This window comes from Meleagris gallopavo, chromosome 2, assembly GCF_905368555.1.
Source record: "Meleagris gallopavo chromosome 2, MGAL_WU_HG_1.1, whole genome shotgun sequence".
NCBI classification, from domain to species: domain Eukaryota; kingdom Metazoa; phylum Chordata; class Aves; order Galliformes; family Phasianidae; genus Meleagris; species Meleagris gallopavo.
Window position 1 is genome coordinate 25,601,071 of NC_139405.1, and position 16,885 is coordinate 25,617,955.

The window sequence follows — 16,885 nt, forward strand, 5'->3', positions numbered from 1 at the left end:
CTCCATAAACGTTCAGCAAGCATTGATGAGTGCATTTTTTCCTCATGGAGGAATCCAATTTCACACCTTGCTCCATCCACACTTCCAGGTCAGTCACCATATTGTCAGACTGGCATGTCTGCTGGTATCTGTCATATGGCATGAAAACACAATGAAATATTGGTGTAGAGGTTCAGCCTCATACCACCAACAGCCACCTCTGATGATGCAAGCCAACATAATAAAATAGAAGGTGTTACTTTCGGAGCAGCCCTCGTATATCAAAAATTAAAACATTTATGAAATGTGCACTTTCCTAGCCATTGTAAGTATAGATATGACTGATGCTAAGTCAGTTTGTAAATGCTTATTCATGCAGGCAATCTCCTTAAAAAAGATTTGTGAAACTAAACCTTAGCTTGCTTCAGTGCATGGAAAATGGAAAAGATTAGATGGGCCAAACCAGACGCCAGAGCCTAAGTACTCATGTATTTCCAGTAGGTTAAATATATAATTAGTGAAATATGAGATTTATTGATATTTTTCTGTATAGTGCATTAATAGCCTAGATTTGATTCAGGCTGTTGTCATATGCAGGTGTGACCTTGCAGGCACATGGGGTTATTGAACTCACCATGGAGATTGTGCTTACTTACATCCCACCTGGGGCATTCAGATTATACATAGTTGCAGGTCTCTTACAAATAATCAGTCAAAATTAAACACTGTATCAGTTCAGCTTTTGCATTTTCCCATATTTAAGGAAATTGAGCATATTGTTTACATTGCTATACAAACACACCCAGAGGAAAGATTTAATTACAGAGCTCTTCCTCACACATTAGAATTGAGAGTGCATAGCTGAATATGTAGCATGATATACTCTAGGTTGTGAATGGGGCTGGGAGGGAAGGAGGGGGTGATCTCTATTTCTGGTAGGCCTGTGAGCACACTCCTTTACAGGAAGGAGTGATAGATGTATGACAGCCGCTGGGAGCACAGGGAAGGCTGAATTGGGAGGGAAGGCTCCTATAATTGGCCTCATCATGGCTTTGTATCAAACGATGGCACTCGGGGACTGTCAGGATAATGAACATGGAGATGTTACTTTTACTAGCAGATGAAGCAGCAACTGGCACAAAAAAAGGCTTTCTTTCACTATGTGAATGCTCTCGTGACCCTTAGGCTTCATTAGTACCACATTTTCTACCGGGGAACTACTCTGGAAACACAGATGCCAGAACTGTTTCATCAGCTCCACACAGAGCCTGCCTCTGAGCCACTGCCTGCAGAAACACACAGATCGCTGCTGCCACATCAAGAATACCAGGTGCAGAGAAAAGCCTCGGTGCTCATTTGTCACAGACTTACTTGAGTGTGTCCTGGCAGTTGGGTTCTTCCTTTTTGCTGCCTTTAATTCCCCCAGCTGCCCTCCTGAACACAAGAGCTGGCCTGACATTTTCCTTCTGATGGTAAAGTCACTTCAAATCTTGTGCAGGAGCCCTTTCCCAATGACGTTATTTAAAAAAGTAAACAAACAAACAAACACCAAACAGGTGAAATCATCAACTCAAAATTATTCTGGGGAGGAGAAAAGTTCTTACAAAGTTTCCTGATTGTTTAACACAGCAGTCAGCACCACGGCAACAAAGATGACCAAAATCAGATCGCTAATATAGCAAGCGCTCCCTTTTAGGAGATTTATTTCCCCTTTCATTATCTTTCCAGCACAGCCACGATTACTCCCGGTGGCGCTTCCCCTTATCGCCGGGGGCGGCGGGGCCAAGCTGCGGCCGGGGCAGCATAGAGGGGATGGGGGCGCCCAGCACTGTGGCCGGGCCGGGACACAGCCGCGTTCCTCCCCGTCGGGCAGCGGGAGGCCGCTTCCCCCGGCGGCGCACGGCACTTCCCGGAGCTCGCACACCGCGGGGAAACTCTTCCTCCGGCCCGGCCCCCGCTGACGTAACGGTGCCTCTGCCGCCGCGGCCCGGCGGACGGGGGCGGCGCGGCCCGGGGTTCGGCGCTGTCAGGCGGCGGCGGTGCTCCGCAGCCGCTGTTCGTCGCGGGGCCGGGGCGCGGCTGGAGGGCTCCGAGGGGAGACGCCGTAGTGGGGAGGAGCTAGCGATCCGGGCTCAGGGGAGAGCCGTTCCCGCCCGGGTGGGAGCGGGCGTGCGGCAGCGCCGTGCGGCGACCCGGGGAGTGCAGGAGTAGAACCCGAGGGACTATTTAAAGCCCGGGAGGAAGGCGATCGGGGATGTTTGTTTCCACGCCACTCTTATCCCGGGAGGAGGACGGAGGAGGGAATAACAACAGCGATAATAAGAGTAATAAAGAATAAGAAATAAAATACGACGCGAATCGGTGAAACGCGGCCGGGAGGGCCGGAGAGCGGTGAGGAAAGCGGCTCGGACGCAGCTCCCGCCGCCGAAGTTTCCGCACGCCCTCCTGCTCCCGGTGCCCGCGCTCCCCGCACACGCACGCACACACACTCGCTCGCACACTGACGTCTTTTGCGCATTTCCTGCACGAGCGGCGGAGCGGCGGCGGGAGGCGGGCTGGGCTGCGCGCAGCGAGCGAGGGAGGAGAGCAGGAGGCAGGCAGGGAGGCGGCCGGGCGGGAGGGAGGGACGCGGGCGGGGGGCGGCCGGCGGGAGGGAGGCGGCGGCTCTGCCCATCGCCAGGGCGGCGGCCGCCCAGCCGGAGCCCGCCGAGAGCCGCGCGGCCCGCTCGGCTCCGCTGCCGTCGCCCCCCCGCCCCATGCGCGGGGGTCGCCGCGCCGGCTCCTCGGCCTCGGCGGCGGAGGAGGAGGAGGAGGAGGCGCGGGACGGGCGGCGGCCGCCGCTGCCTCTGCTGGAAGGTGCCCGGGCGGCCGCTGGGCGAGCGGGGAGCGCGCAGTAGCAGGGCTGGTGGGGCGGCCGGTGCCTCCGCCTCGCGTGTGCGGGTATTGTTGTGCCGCCGGCGGGCAGGGCTGGCGGCTGCGGGAGCCTCGGGTCGCGGCGCTGCCCCCTTCGAGGAGCCCCGGCCGGGATTATGGTGTAGGTGCGGGAGGAGGCTTTTGCTCGGGGTCCGCGCCTCCCGGATCGGGATCGCCTTCGGGGGTTCCTGCAGCCTCCCCCTCCCCTGCGGCCCCCCTCCCTTGTTTTCCGTTAGAAGCACGGGCGAGAAAATAAATGCATTCACTGGGTGTCGCAAGAGCGAAGGCGAAATAATCCAAGGTAACGGCGGCGGCGACGCGAGGGGACCCGCACGGCGTCCCGCTCCCCCTCTCCCAGACCTGCCCCTATTTATTGGCGAGCCCTCCTCCCTCCGCTCTGTGCGAGCGCGTCGTGCCAGTGCCTGATCCCGGGAAAGTGCTGCCGTCCGTCCAGCCATGGTGGTTTTCAATGGCTTGCTGAAGATCAAGATCTGCGAGGCGGTGAATCTGAAGCCCACGGCGTGGTCCTTGAGGCATGCGGTGGGCCCCAGGCCGCAGACCTTCCTGCTGGACCCTTACATAGCCCTCAATGTGGACGACTCCAGGATTGGGCAGACCTCCACCAAGCAAAAGACCAACAGTCCCGCGTGGAACGATGAATTTGTCACTGACGTTTGCAACGGCAGGAAGATAGAGATGGCTGTTTTCCACGATGCCCCCATCGGGTACGACGATTTTGTAGCTAACTGCACTATACAGTTCGAGGACCTGCTGCAGAACGGGAGCCGCCACTTCGAGGACTGGGTGAGTGCCCATGCTGCCCGTACAGAGATGCGTGTATTGGTGGCATTGCTCTGGGTGCAAAATCTATATTGCAGAGCTAGGTTGCCAAGGGCATGCCATGGCTCAGGAGGCTTTTCATTATTTCCGCACTTTGTTATACCCAGATAGTTGTGGTTACTGTCTGTCTAATGCCTGTGATCTGTAGGTATGGGAAGAAAGAAAAATACGGCGTCTCTAAGAGGTGTATAATTACCACTTCTGAAATTATGTTACATAAAGACAGGTCCAGTTATCTTGCTGTTCAAAGCCCCCAAGCAATCCATCCATACAGTATGACAAAACACAGAGCCAGCTTTTAGACTGTGTTCATTTCGGTGTGAAGTGACAAAGCAGTGATGAGGTCATGACAAGCCTTAAAAACCCAGGTCTGACCTCTGATACCAGACACTTCAGGGCCATCGTGTCACTTGAAAGCTCACTGCATCAGTGCTGGTGCTCCTCCTTCCCCTAGATGGTCTGGACCTTTATGCATAGACCTAATGCAGTGCTTCTTCAAATGCCTGAAATTGATAAAAGGATTCTGGTGGATTTTGGCCCCAAGCAGGCAGATGCTGCCTGTATACACAATGTGTTGAACAGCTTCTACTGCATTTCAAAGACCCAGAGGCAAACGCGCCTCAGTGGGAATACAAAAAAGCCACAAAATCCTTGGTCTGACTGCCTCAGGTACTGTGATTTAGTGCTGAAAATAAAACAAAAAGAAGCACAGGAAACAGGAATATACACATTTCTGCAGCTAAATGGTTAAATGGCGTATTCTTTAGATAAGATGTTTAAAACAATAGTAACTGCCTTCTAATTTTAAATGTGCCCTGCCTGGCCATCCATCTGAAGTGTATACACTCATCTTTGCATGTTTATTTGTTATGGTTAGGGTGATGTTTTGTTGGCAATTGAAGAACCCAGGACAAAGTGAAAATAGCAAGAGTTAACAGCTCTGAGCTTCACATATCCTTTGAAGCTCCTTTACTAGATGCAGTGGTATAAAGAGACATCAGAACAATGGGGAGGCTCTATTTATGCTGATTAAGACCTAAATAACTTCACTGTTACAACTTCTATGTTTACTACTTCAAAATATTGTCCACTTCTTCTACATGTTACATTGTGATAATTAAGATCTAGCTTATTCTGGTGCTGTATAAAAGCTACACATTAGTAAGCTTGGATCATAAAACTCAGTGGTAGGCAGAGAAAAAAAAAAAAGCCAAATCAGGAAAAGACAAATGCAGCAGTATTGCAGATGTCTTTTACCTGGATTGAATGATAATTGTGTTGTGGTCCTTCTGAAATCAGAGGGTATTTCATCAATGAGACCAATGGAATGAGGATGTCATCATGGATTTTTAGTGAAGGAATAATAATATATTTTCCTTCTGTGCTTGGTACACGTTCTGAGTGTGTTGCCAAATCTGGAAGGACCTTGCAGGTTACTGATGCCAGGTTTGAATTTTGGTGGGCTGGCGTGTGAGGGTATATCCTGGCTCTAATTTCTGAGGTGAGTTCAAACATCCAAACCTGTTCCCTGGGTAAATAGTGGAATTTAACGGGCCCATTGTAAACACGTTCTGGGGGGAACTAAATAGCTGAATCAGATAAATGCTGTATTTTAATGCACCAGGATTCATTGCTGTCCAGCATCCACTGGGTGGGAGGAGACAAGGGAGGGATTGCTGTTGTGTGTTGTGTACAGAGTTGAGTAAGTGACACTGGATCGTAATTGGTTAGCTCAGTATAATACGGTATCTAAAGCATCATTTACTTCTTTTTTATTTTATTTTTGTGCTGTAAGTCCTCATTGTGCTTGTGCAGTGCATATAATACACAGAGAACACCACCCCCTCTGAAATACAGTTGGAACTAGAGGGTGCAGGCATTCGTAGAATTGTACTTTACTTTTCCAAAATCTCCAATTTTACAAAAGGTGTCTTTGTTATTGTAATGCTGAGTGTGTTTATTGCACTGTTAATAGGTAAGGAACCCCAGAGAATTGGCTTTTACAGAATTACACTGTTTGTTCATCTGATTTCACTAACTTAAATAAAGCCAGTGGCTATGACATCTCAATAGAGTGTACAGTGATGTACATAGATTTATTGTTATCTTCACCAGTGTCTGGAGTCTGTATTAAAACTTGCAAAAAATAAGTCTACTCTGAACTGAGTTAGTTGAATGTCTGTCACAGGGCATTGAAAATGCACATGGCCTAAATCAATGTAAGACTAAGATCTGATATGTTTCCGGGTTTTTTTTTTTTTTCTTCTGTTTAGTAATAGGACTAATTCCTTCATTAAGCTCTTGGCATTCAAGGCAGATGTTTTTGTAGCACCCTTCCTCAACTCTATGGCAAGCAAATTAAAAGCAGCTATCACAGAAGCAAATTCCTCCTTCATGCTTGAAATACCAATATCAAGCTATAAACATTGGTGGAGAATATAAAATATTTTTATGCCATACTGAGTGTTTCCCTTTTAGGATTCCTAAGAGTTGGAATGGGTACCATGTACTTGTTGAGTCTACTGAGTCTGTTTGATGCAATTAATTGCATTCCCGCCCCTTTTTACCTTCAGAATGATGCAACAGATCTTGCAGGATTGGACTGTCACTGTTGAAATAGCTCTGAGAAAATGCTCGTATTTTGAGAGCAGCTCTTGCCAATATACTAATTGCTTTAATGCACTGAATTTTGCATAACACTGCATGCATTTCTGTAAGAAAATTTCAGTATTTGTTTTATCTGCACTAGGCCCAAGGTTATGACTTATGCTGTTACATATTTCTAGACTCTTGTCAGAAGTCCAAGATGAAAAAAGGACTTGCTCAGAAATAATGTTTTAGTTCTTTTTTTTTTCCCTGAAAAGAAATAATTCCTCTGTTTTGCCTGCTTGCCTACCTTGGTTTTTTTTCTTTTTCTTTTCTCTTTTCATTTATTTATTTGTTTATTTATTTTGCCATTGTGTTCATGTGCTTGTGTGTTTTGTGACAGATGAGTTTTTTAGGAAAATACTGGGTATTTTTCTCACTGTTAAACCTGTGCTATATCCTGGTGCCATGGTTACAGTGGAAACACTAATGATAAACAAGCACAAAGCTTGAAATCATGATAGCATCTATTGTATTGGAATGGGTAAGATAAATGTGCAAAATTCCAGTTCCTTTTTTCTGCAGAGTATTCAGCGGTTGCATGAATGATTTTTATATTTTCTGTCTATTTATGATATTTATATTTTCTGAGCATACATATGCAGAAAAAATAAGTTGTGGCCTAACATGCTAGTTCATATTTTACTAGATGGATGCTTCTAAACAAAATATGTACGTTTCCTTTAAAGAAGGGTCAATAAGAGAATATTTGGTTTGGTTAGTGATAATTAAGGAGATGTCTGTATTGATGCACCACTGGAAAAGCAGCCATAGCATAATCAAAGTATCAGTGTTGCAGATTTTATTTTTTTTAAGCACTGGCTACACTGCAGTTTCAAAGCAAGCTTTCAATTGCAGACTTATTCCTGTAAGTGAATGAAATGTTATACAGAATGGCACAAAGCATTTTCAAAAGGTTATTGAGGGAATTACGTTTTGATAAATAGAAAATGCAGAACAATAAACAACATGAAAGTTCTTACTGAAAAAAAAAAACCTGTATTTTTTGAGTTATGTGATTTGTGTAATAACAAAATATTTCTTCATTTATTTTTCTTACATATTGCATATGTAAACACAGTATATGTTTGCAGTGCAGTTGAGTTGATACTGTAGCTACACTTTTATCTGTAGATCTTAAATCAGAAAGGAAGATTCCTTTAACCTTTAATCCAGCCTTGTGATTATACTTTTGTGAATTAGAATGATCAATATTTATGGGTTTGGATGACTGGTAGTATGGCTTCTGAGTTCATGTCCACTTTTCAGAGTTGGCCATAGATGAAATCAGTGTAACTGGACCGATGCCAAAGACTCCATCTAAGGGTCTTAGCCATTAGCTTGACTGTACATGAGAAACCCTATTGAGTTGTCCTAAGAAATCCTTTTGCTGGCTGAGTAGCAGAACTTAATCAGCCAGAACGTCACAACATTTAGCAAGAAAAGCCTGTATTTCCACTCAGAAAATTTCACAGCTGTATTTAGGTTAATTAATCAAGTTCAATTCACTGCTGTTTTAAATAATCCCTAACACTGTCAGTGAAAAATTAAAACACAGATTTCAGTGAGCTTCTCCGCGCTAGCCTTAAATATCTTCTAGTCTTCCTTTATTTCTACTTCATTGTTGATTCGTAAGATCTTTTTGAACATACTTTTAAAAGCAGTCTTTCATATTTCCATGTTATTAATGTGAAGTTAGTCATGCAGCTGTGCCACCATTGCGTAAAGCAAGTTTCTTATGAATTAATGCAATATCTCAGCAGCAATTTGATGATGAGTTATGGGAGATGGAAGGGGAAAAATGGACACTGTTTTACGTACTCCTTTTGCTACTGAGTTACATGGTTTTCTATCATGCTTATAGCATACTACTGATGAAGTTTTCCAATTGGAAAGACTGCGTCTTGGGTCTCCAAACTGCAGTCTGTAAAGTTTAGGGCAATGCCGCTCTGATTGTCATAGTGCTTACCTCTCATAAGGTGTGATTGATGTAATGAGCAGATGCAAGCAGACTATAGACATCCGCTCCTGGCTTTGACATGGCTAGCAATAAGAAGAACAAGTACTCCATGCAGTAGAAAATCTAGCAGCGCTTCAGAGAAAGAGCAATAAGGAATTGAGAAGGGAATAGCAGGGGAAGAATTAAAACACATCTGAGTCCTTAATCCTGTGAGCTGTCCGTTTACTTGGGAAGTACATCCGTCTCCTTCCTGCTTCTCATCCAAATTAACTGAGAAAACTACTCAGGGGCTTATCAGAGGATGGGTTTCTTGGGGCAGAGAGGAGTAGTTTGTTCATTTATTTAGTAGCCTTCTGCCTTTTCTGTTGCTGAAATGACACCTCATTCAGTCAGTAGGTGATCTCTTATAGCTGGTGAGCAGAGAGTGGGGTCATGATCATCTTATCATGGGTCACTGCATGGGTAACTCTGTTGAAGGTTGTCATTGGGATAGCAGCATGTGATTGCAGTGTATTTTCATTTTTATTTTCATTGACTGGCTGAACAGGTGGTGCTGAAAGGCCTTGCATGTTGTTTGTGAAAGCTTTACATCTCATCTGAACTACAGTTCACAAGCTGCTGAAAAGCATTGTTATCAGAAGAATATTTGTTGAAATGGAAGGGAAACTGCTGTCTTGTTGGGTAGGTTTCTGCATTACAAGGCTGGCACTGGGCAAGGTCTGTGAGGCTGGGGCATGAGCAGCGGCCAGTAAGGCTTCACATGGACTTCATGCAATTCTGAGGGTGGGCAATTGTGAAGGGCAGAGGGGGAATGTTGGAGAGTGCTTAGTACAAGTGTTTTGCCTTCTCCCTCATCCTGTCTCCATCTGAGCCTCCTCTTTTCCTTCACTGCTGTGGATGTGGTACAGTCATCATGCAGCTCACCCACTCCCTCATATCAATCCCTTTCTGCAGCTGCACAAGTCTACTCCTACTCCTTGCTAGAAATGTTCTCTCCCATCAGCTCCTGCTCACCTGCAGTGCTTCCCAGCCTTCTGAGGAGTCACGGAGGGCAAAAAACTGCCTCTGCAGCCACTGCTGTAGGGAAAGGGCAATGTACGGAAAGAAAGAGATGTGGCATGGAGAGAAACCTGAAGAAGAATTATCAGTAGTGGCTGCTGCTCTAAGTACTCCAGCTGCCTCTTAAGCAGCAGCAGAAAGCTGTGTGTATAGGAGACAATGATGAGCAGGCATAGGCGAATTGACTATTTAGTGGATGACCTTTCAGTGCTCACTAACCTATTGGTTATTGTTTGTTTGCTTTGTTGGTTTTGGATTATTAATATTTTTATTTTTATTTTTGCCTGCTTTGCTCAGACTGTCAGTTTTAAAGTCCCTGCGAGTGTAGTCAAACATGGTTTTCACTTAGCACTGAATCATCATATTTGTAGGTCAGGATTTGACCCTATGACTGACTGAAGTTCCTCTTACTGCTTCTAAGAACAATGCTGGTAGTGACTAGGACAACACTTCTACTGAGCTCTGTAGAAACTGTAGGATAATGTTGCCGGTAACGTAATTCAATTTATAGGTATTACTAGTTCTAAGCTAGACTTCTAGAAATGTCCAAATCTGATAACAACTGTTCCTATGTTTTCCTTTTGTATGGGGCTGCTGAATCACGGCCTGAACCTCTGATTGATCACCTGAGGCGAGCAATGAGTCAGCCATGGGAGCACAGGTGAAGGCAAATCACCTGTGCTGCAGGAAGGGGTGGAGCCTGGCTGCACCTCTCCTAGACCCATTTAAGAGCTGACTGCCAGTGGGGAAGGATCTCTCTGGAGATCTGCTCCGTTGGAGTTCATCTTGTGAGCTCAGGACAGGGTGAGTGACTTTTTCTCATTACTCCAATATAAATTATATTAGCCAAGCTCCTGGATATATTTATATACCATTTGTATATCCATTGATTATACAACTTTTGATCCAGTTTTTAGACAATGCACATCACTGTAGCCCAAGCATTTCCATAGGCACTGTGCAGAACTTCATGGCTTGTGAGTAAACCACCAAGTTCAGTGGGTTCACTGGGCTCACTGAATTTTATTCAGGCTGTTTAAATTATTTCCTGAATTTAGGCCTGTGTTCCAAGGAAAACTGAGAATAAATACCATTTAACAACATCCTTTGCTTTCATTTTACCCTTACTGATTTATTCTTCTGAAAATCTTATGTATGCAAGCCTGGTTTCTACTTTCCTCAGCCATCAACACTAAATCTCTGCCCTCCCCATCCAGAATTCTTTAAATACTGCTGAAGTGAGGATTTAAGTTGGAACTGTAGGACTTGGCCTCTAAGTGCAATTACTTTCCACTCCCTAAACTAAACTTTAAACAAAATGGGATTGGGGTTTCAGACTTTGAAGGGATGTATGTGAATACTTTGTATAAAAAAATGAAGGTGAAAATATTTCTGATTGGAATTGTATGGTTGAATTCATTCCTGCTTTATCCAATACTGTCGTAATCCCCTTTCCCTCACCCCATTTACTAGACTGTAAGGCAGAAAAAAGATATCTATTCCATCCAGTTCATGCTGAGAGGTTTTGGAAATGACACAGTATGCCAGTAATGGGAAATCTGTAGTCAGAGAGAAGAGACTTTCCCTCCATACGCATGGAAAGGTGGGGCTGGAACTATCTGGATGTGGAATAAGATCAGAAGTGTAAAGACAGCTTGGAAAGCAGCCATTTTGAGGGGGAAGCAAACTAACCCTTTTGTCTCTTGCAAGGAATTAGACTGAGTAAGATCGTAAGAAGTGAGCTATCTCGCTCGTTCTTTTAAGTCATGCAAATTGTAGCAGTTAACAGGAGTTTCTGCCATCTGGGGGCAAAGCAGTCATTACAGAAGGCTGGCAAAAGTTTCAACCTTGTGTTTCTAAGTGACCACTTTCCTATTTGGCAGACAGAAGATTTTAGAAGTATATTTGGCAATATTAGCATGAAACTGCAACTGTAAAACTGATACATAATTTTGGAGATTGAGTAAGTTTAATGATAGTTATGTACTTTATACCACATTGTACAAGACAAAAGGCAAATGAGTAGAATTTAAGAGCATCTGCAGAATTGCTGTCCATTCTTATCATTAGTCACAGTATCTTGAATTGCTAGTAAAGTTGATTTCAGTGTCTTCTCGCTTATATACCTCTATGAATTAAAAAATCTTGAATTTTCATTGCTGTGACTTAATAGAAGTTACAGAAGCCAAAATCTCACGTCTGAACAGCACAGCTGAAAAATCTAGTCATGTTGTCATGTTCATGTTAAATCTAATGGGAGTTCTAACTTTTATTGGAAACAGCGTTAGAGAGATGCTACATGATTCTAATAGGATTTCCTCCTCTTCCCCCACTTAATTCTGTAGGACTTAAATTGTTGAAAAACAGAAGTAAAAAAAAAAAAAAGTGAAGACTTTTGTTTTTATAATATAAAGAAAAGGCAAAGCTTGATTCCATCACAGTTTAGCAGGCAGCCCTTTTTGCTTTGTATCAACTAATTTGAGTTGATTTAATTGTTACAGACAACAGAATCATTTTAGTGGTTTTTGATATCCTGCTGGGCAATTTCATTGCATGTGGGAGCAAAACGGCATCAATAATGGTCAGGTGTTACCAAATAAATTTCATATCTGCCTTGTTTGAACAGCCCACATGGTATCTCTGTGTCTTTAATCTTCATTTAGGGTAGGCAAACTTAAATTGGGTTTCAAACTGAGTATCCTTCAGCTCTTCACAGTATCAGTATGTGTCAGACAACTTATTACGGGGAACCAGGGTTTCATAGCACATTTTAGAACTGTCTTAGTTTCATTTGGGAGAGAGTTGTTCTCTTCAGAGCATCTGGTGTGATAAATTCTGTCCTAGCAGAAACTAAGGCAAGAACTTGTCATTTTTTTCAGGACGCTGGCCTTTTTAACCTGATTAAAAATGTATGGCTTTGCCAGATATTAAAAATTACAAGTATGTTTAGACAAGTAGTAAAGTGGCGGCAATGAAGCAGATACAGTAGTGTTGTGATTCTGAAGAAAAGATGGGTGCGTATTGTAAGAGAGTGTGAAGGAAATGCTTGTAATGACATTGCTTTGTTTTGTGGAACATAAACCAGAATGATAGCAGTGTTTTCTCCTTCCTTGTTTTCTTTCAGTTTCCTTTTTATCATCTGTTCTGACTTCTGCTGCCAGTTCTCCACCGTCCTTTATCTCTTCTGGTTTCAAAATGGTCAATAAACGATACTGACCTTCACAAGACTGCCTAAGATTTTGTTGTTGGCAATGCTAGCAGGCTACATGAATGAAATTTTTTACAGAAAGCTATTGCAAATATAATTTTCTTGCTGGGACCGTATTTACTCATTGCATAAAACTTTGTGGCATTTGTCAGCTTCTCTTTATTTTGAAGTGAGGTTGATCCATGGTCTGTGAAAACAATGAGAATTTGTTAGAAAGGGAAAGGCTAGAGATCACACATGCTGCATTCACTTTTGTTTTTTTCTTATGTTATTCAAGTTGAGGAATCTTTTTTTTCTGTCTGAGTTTCTTTGCCTTTTCCTTCCCCGTTACCCTGTATTGCCTTTACACCTTTAGAACACTGGAGTTCATACCTTGCTTGTTTTCTTCTTCAACATCTTCATCAATGACCTTGATGAGGGGATAGTGGCCACCATCAGCAAGTTTGCTGATGATATGAAGTTGGGAGGATTGGCTGACACGCCTGAAGGCTGTGCTGCCATTCAGCGAGACCTGGACAGGCTGGAGAGCTGGGCAGTAAGAAACAGGATGAGGTTCAACACAAGCAAGTGTAGGGTCTTACACCTAGGGAGGAATAATTGCATGCACCAATACAGGCTGGGGGATGAGCTGCTGGAGAGGAGCTCTGCAGAGAGGGACCTGGGCGTCCTGGTGGACGACAGGTTGGCCATGAGCCAGCAGTGTGCCCTCGTGGCCAAAAAGGCCAATGGCATTCTGGGGTGCATTAAGAAGAGCGTGTCCAGCAGGTCGAGGGAGGTGATCCTCCCCCTCTACTCTGCCCTGGTAAGGCCTCATCTGGAGTACTGTGTCCAGTTCTGGGCTCCCCAGTACAAAAAAGACAGGGATCTCTTGGAAAGAGTCCAGCGGAGGGCCACAAAGATGGTGAAGGGCCTGGAGCATCTCCCCTATGAAGAAAGGCTAAGTAAACTGGGTCTGTTTAGCCTTGAGAAAAGACGACTGAGAGGGGACCTGATCCAGGTTTATAAACATCTGAGGTGTGGCGGCCATAGTGGTGAGGCCAGTCTCTTTTCAGTGGTACGTGGAGACAGGACGAGGGGAAACGGACATAAGCTGCAGCATAGGAAGTTTCGCACGAATGTGCGTAAGAACTTCTTCACGGTGAGGGTGACGGAGCACTGGAACAGGCTGCCCAGGGAGGTTGTGGAGTCTCCTTCTCTGGAGGTATTCAAGTCTCGCCTGGACGCCTACCTGTGCGACCTGGTGTAGGGAACCTGCTTTGGCAGGGGGGTTGGTCTCAATGATCTCTAGAGGTCCCTTCCAACCCCTACAATTCTGTGATTCTGTGATTCTCCTCAATCAACTCTTATCACCACATCCTTAAGGCCTGTGTGGCTGTCCTAGCTTTTATTTCAGTTGTGGTTTTTTTTTGTAAATGTTTCCACATATATCCCTTATTGCTTTTATTCCCATTGCTCCATCACTCCCTCTTGTCACTCTGTAAGCTCACGTCAGTAGGACTTAGAAGCATCTTTGGTACCCAGAGCTCTGTGACCTTTGCCCAGCAGTTCTACTCTCAAGCTTGTCCCCTCTAAACTTCTTGCCAAGCAGCAGGGAAGTGACGGAACAGACTGGTGGCTGGCTGAGCAGTTATCTTCAGAAGTGATGTACTGGATTTCCAGTTAGTTGTACTACTGAAGTGGTTTAAGAAAGAAATGTGATGTGGTAGCTTTGAGCTCCAAGCAAAATTCTTGGGTTTTAGCTGTCGGTGGAGCATGGAAGGAAGGTGATCCCTCACTGAAAACTGAGCTTTCCGAAGTGATGGAAACAGTGTTGCAATTGCAATTTTAGTAGGTACTGACTACTGGAATTAGCAGTGACTTTTTCTCTCAGAAAATCCCCTGTACTATTTGGTGTTTTGGTTTGTTTTATTGTTGTGTTTTTTGGTTTTCTTTTCTTTTTTGTTTTGTTTTGGTTGTTATTTTTTTAATATAAAGGAGAATTATGATTTTTTTTTTTGTCTTAACAAATTTGCAGTCTATGCTCAAGTCAAGAGAAGCCAGACTGAGGAAGCCAAAAGAAATAGTAAGAAAATACACACTAGTATTAAAAGTTGTAGCCATAGCCATATCAACTGACTTTGACTTGGTGCTCCTAACTCAGAATCTCAAGGGGAGAGGCAATAGTGGCAATTTTGCCCCACGAACATGAAGATACACTGCATGATGTGGTGTTCCCTCTTCCTGGAGCTGAGAACTGACAACCCTTAAGATCTAGTCCACAGTTCCCGAATTTCTAGGCACTTCTGAGTGTCCCATATTTCTTCATGTGTGTTGAGGTCACACAGTTTTAGGGAATCAAAGGATTTTTTCTGTATAATTCCATGAAAGCATTAACTGTATTATTACATTTGAGTTTTTTTCCTTATCAGTAGTGGGTTAAAGCACTGCCTGTGCAATTATCGAATACAGACACAATATATAATGTTAATGATAAGTATTAATGCCACTTGGCTGAGATAAGATGTATTAAGTTTTGCTTCTCTCCTTCACTCTTTGTGTCTGCAAATTCTCAGAGCCATGTCAAGCCTCTGAGAGGAATGGAAGAAGGAGGAGTTTTATTAACATCCCACAATTGTTCTGTAGAAATAGCAACACTTCTCACCTAAAAGAGCAAAACTTTTTCTTTTGGCTTTTTCTGATGACCTTTATGCAATACTTTAATGTATCTATATTCAAGTCCATTACATTGAAAAGAATATTGGCTTAGTGGTCACATTTAGGAGGTGGCTTTACATAAGCATTTTTTGTAAGGTAATGTAAAAACTTCTAAAATACAAATTCAGCTGGACTGATTTTTAACTATTCGCTGCTGAATTAGCAGCCCAGACACCATAACCTACACAAGTTCCTGTGGCCTCTAGGTGCTCCTTCCTGGCCCACTTTCACCATTTTTTGTCTGCTTTGTCCATTTGTGACAAGACCCTTTGGTTGGGGGGGATCATTTAGTAGGACTGTGGGGTCCTTGATCTTTTTTGAAAGTCATTCATTTTCCAACCAAAACTGTTAGCGAGTCAGTGTGCAAATGCTTTGTGAACTGTTTGTGAGCACGCTTCAGAATAGTCAAGTTCCCTTCATGAAGTTTCCTATCTGTTCAGTCAGCTGGTACGTGTATTTTTGTGTATGTTTGCATGGATGTTGTTTAGGGAGTTGTTTCTGACTGGTTCTTCATTAGTAAATCAATAGGGAATAACTGGATATTTGAACAAAAATTAAACTGATCTCTAGCTTCCTTTGAATGTACGGTGGACATCAAACTGACCTTTTCTCACTTACTCCAACTATTACATCTTATTTAAAAAGTGTGTGCTCTCCAGCCAAGCACTGTTTTGCTCTACCAGTGCTACTAATACTGCAAAGCTTTAGAGATCCTTAATGTATTCTAAAGTTTACATCTCTTTAATATCAGATTTAAGATCAGATATGAGGTGTGAGAATGTCACTTTAGATTTTTATGCTGTTCTTGGAAGACTGAGATAAGAAAATGAGCATCTCTTATTGACATTGAAGGTAGGTATGGTGAAAAACAGGTGCAGTTTTGGCGAAAGCTCTCAGCCCTGCAGCCACCTCCCACTGTAACAGTATAGGCTTGCCCTGTTCGAGACTTAGTTGTGGCTATCATCAGTAAGACAAACTGCAGGCCCAGTATTTTGTAGTACTGCCAATGAGTCTGCAGCTCTTCCAGGACTGTGAATCAGTCCTGTGTCCTGTTTGCAGGCTAGCAAGTAAATTTTGCGTCCCAGCACCAGTGTGCAGTCTGCAGAACCCCTTTATACACAGTTAGTCAACTTTATGATGCAAATAATATGATGTTCCAGAGACATTTATGTACCCATGAAAATTTACTCAATGATAGGGATATCCCCAGTAAGAGAGGAATGAGGCATGGAAGCCTTCACCAAGTGTGGATGCATACATTTGGTAGGTGACAGTTTTGAATGTAAAAGTTATTGCTTTCTCTTTGATAACATTCACAGTCTGTTAGGTGGTGCAGTAACAGAAAATTCATAGTTCCTTCCTGGCAGACCTTACGCTGTAAAATCAGGTAACTTATTATCCCACTTTTGGATGATAAACTACAGCATAAGATCGATAAATATATCAAGATAGAGGCAAAGTACAAAAGCTGTTAAATACACATAACAAAATACAAAGCTTTTTAGAACACAAGTATACAAAAAAAATAAATTTAGTGGTATTGCAACTTTGAAAAATTTATTCAGTGGCTCCTGGAGAAGGAGTAA

The 16,885-nt window shown here is 43.6% G+C and overlaps 1 protein-coding gene across 1 annotated transcript in view; it reads left to right on the forward strand.

Moving 5' to 3' along the window:
- The first annotated feature begins 2,584 nt into the window (after positions 1–2,584).
- The window catches only part of PRKCE (protein kinase C epsilon), a 272,059-nt gene continuing 257,758 nt past the window's right edge, over positions 2,585–16,885 (forward strand). The window contains exon 1 of the mRNA XM_003203888.5: positions 2,585–3,696. Coding sequence (XP_003203936.2) covers positions 3,349–3,696 — 348 coding nt within the window. The 5' untranslated portion in view covers positions 2,585–3,348. The remainder of the gene's footprint in view (positions 3,697–16,885) is intronic.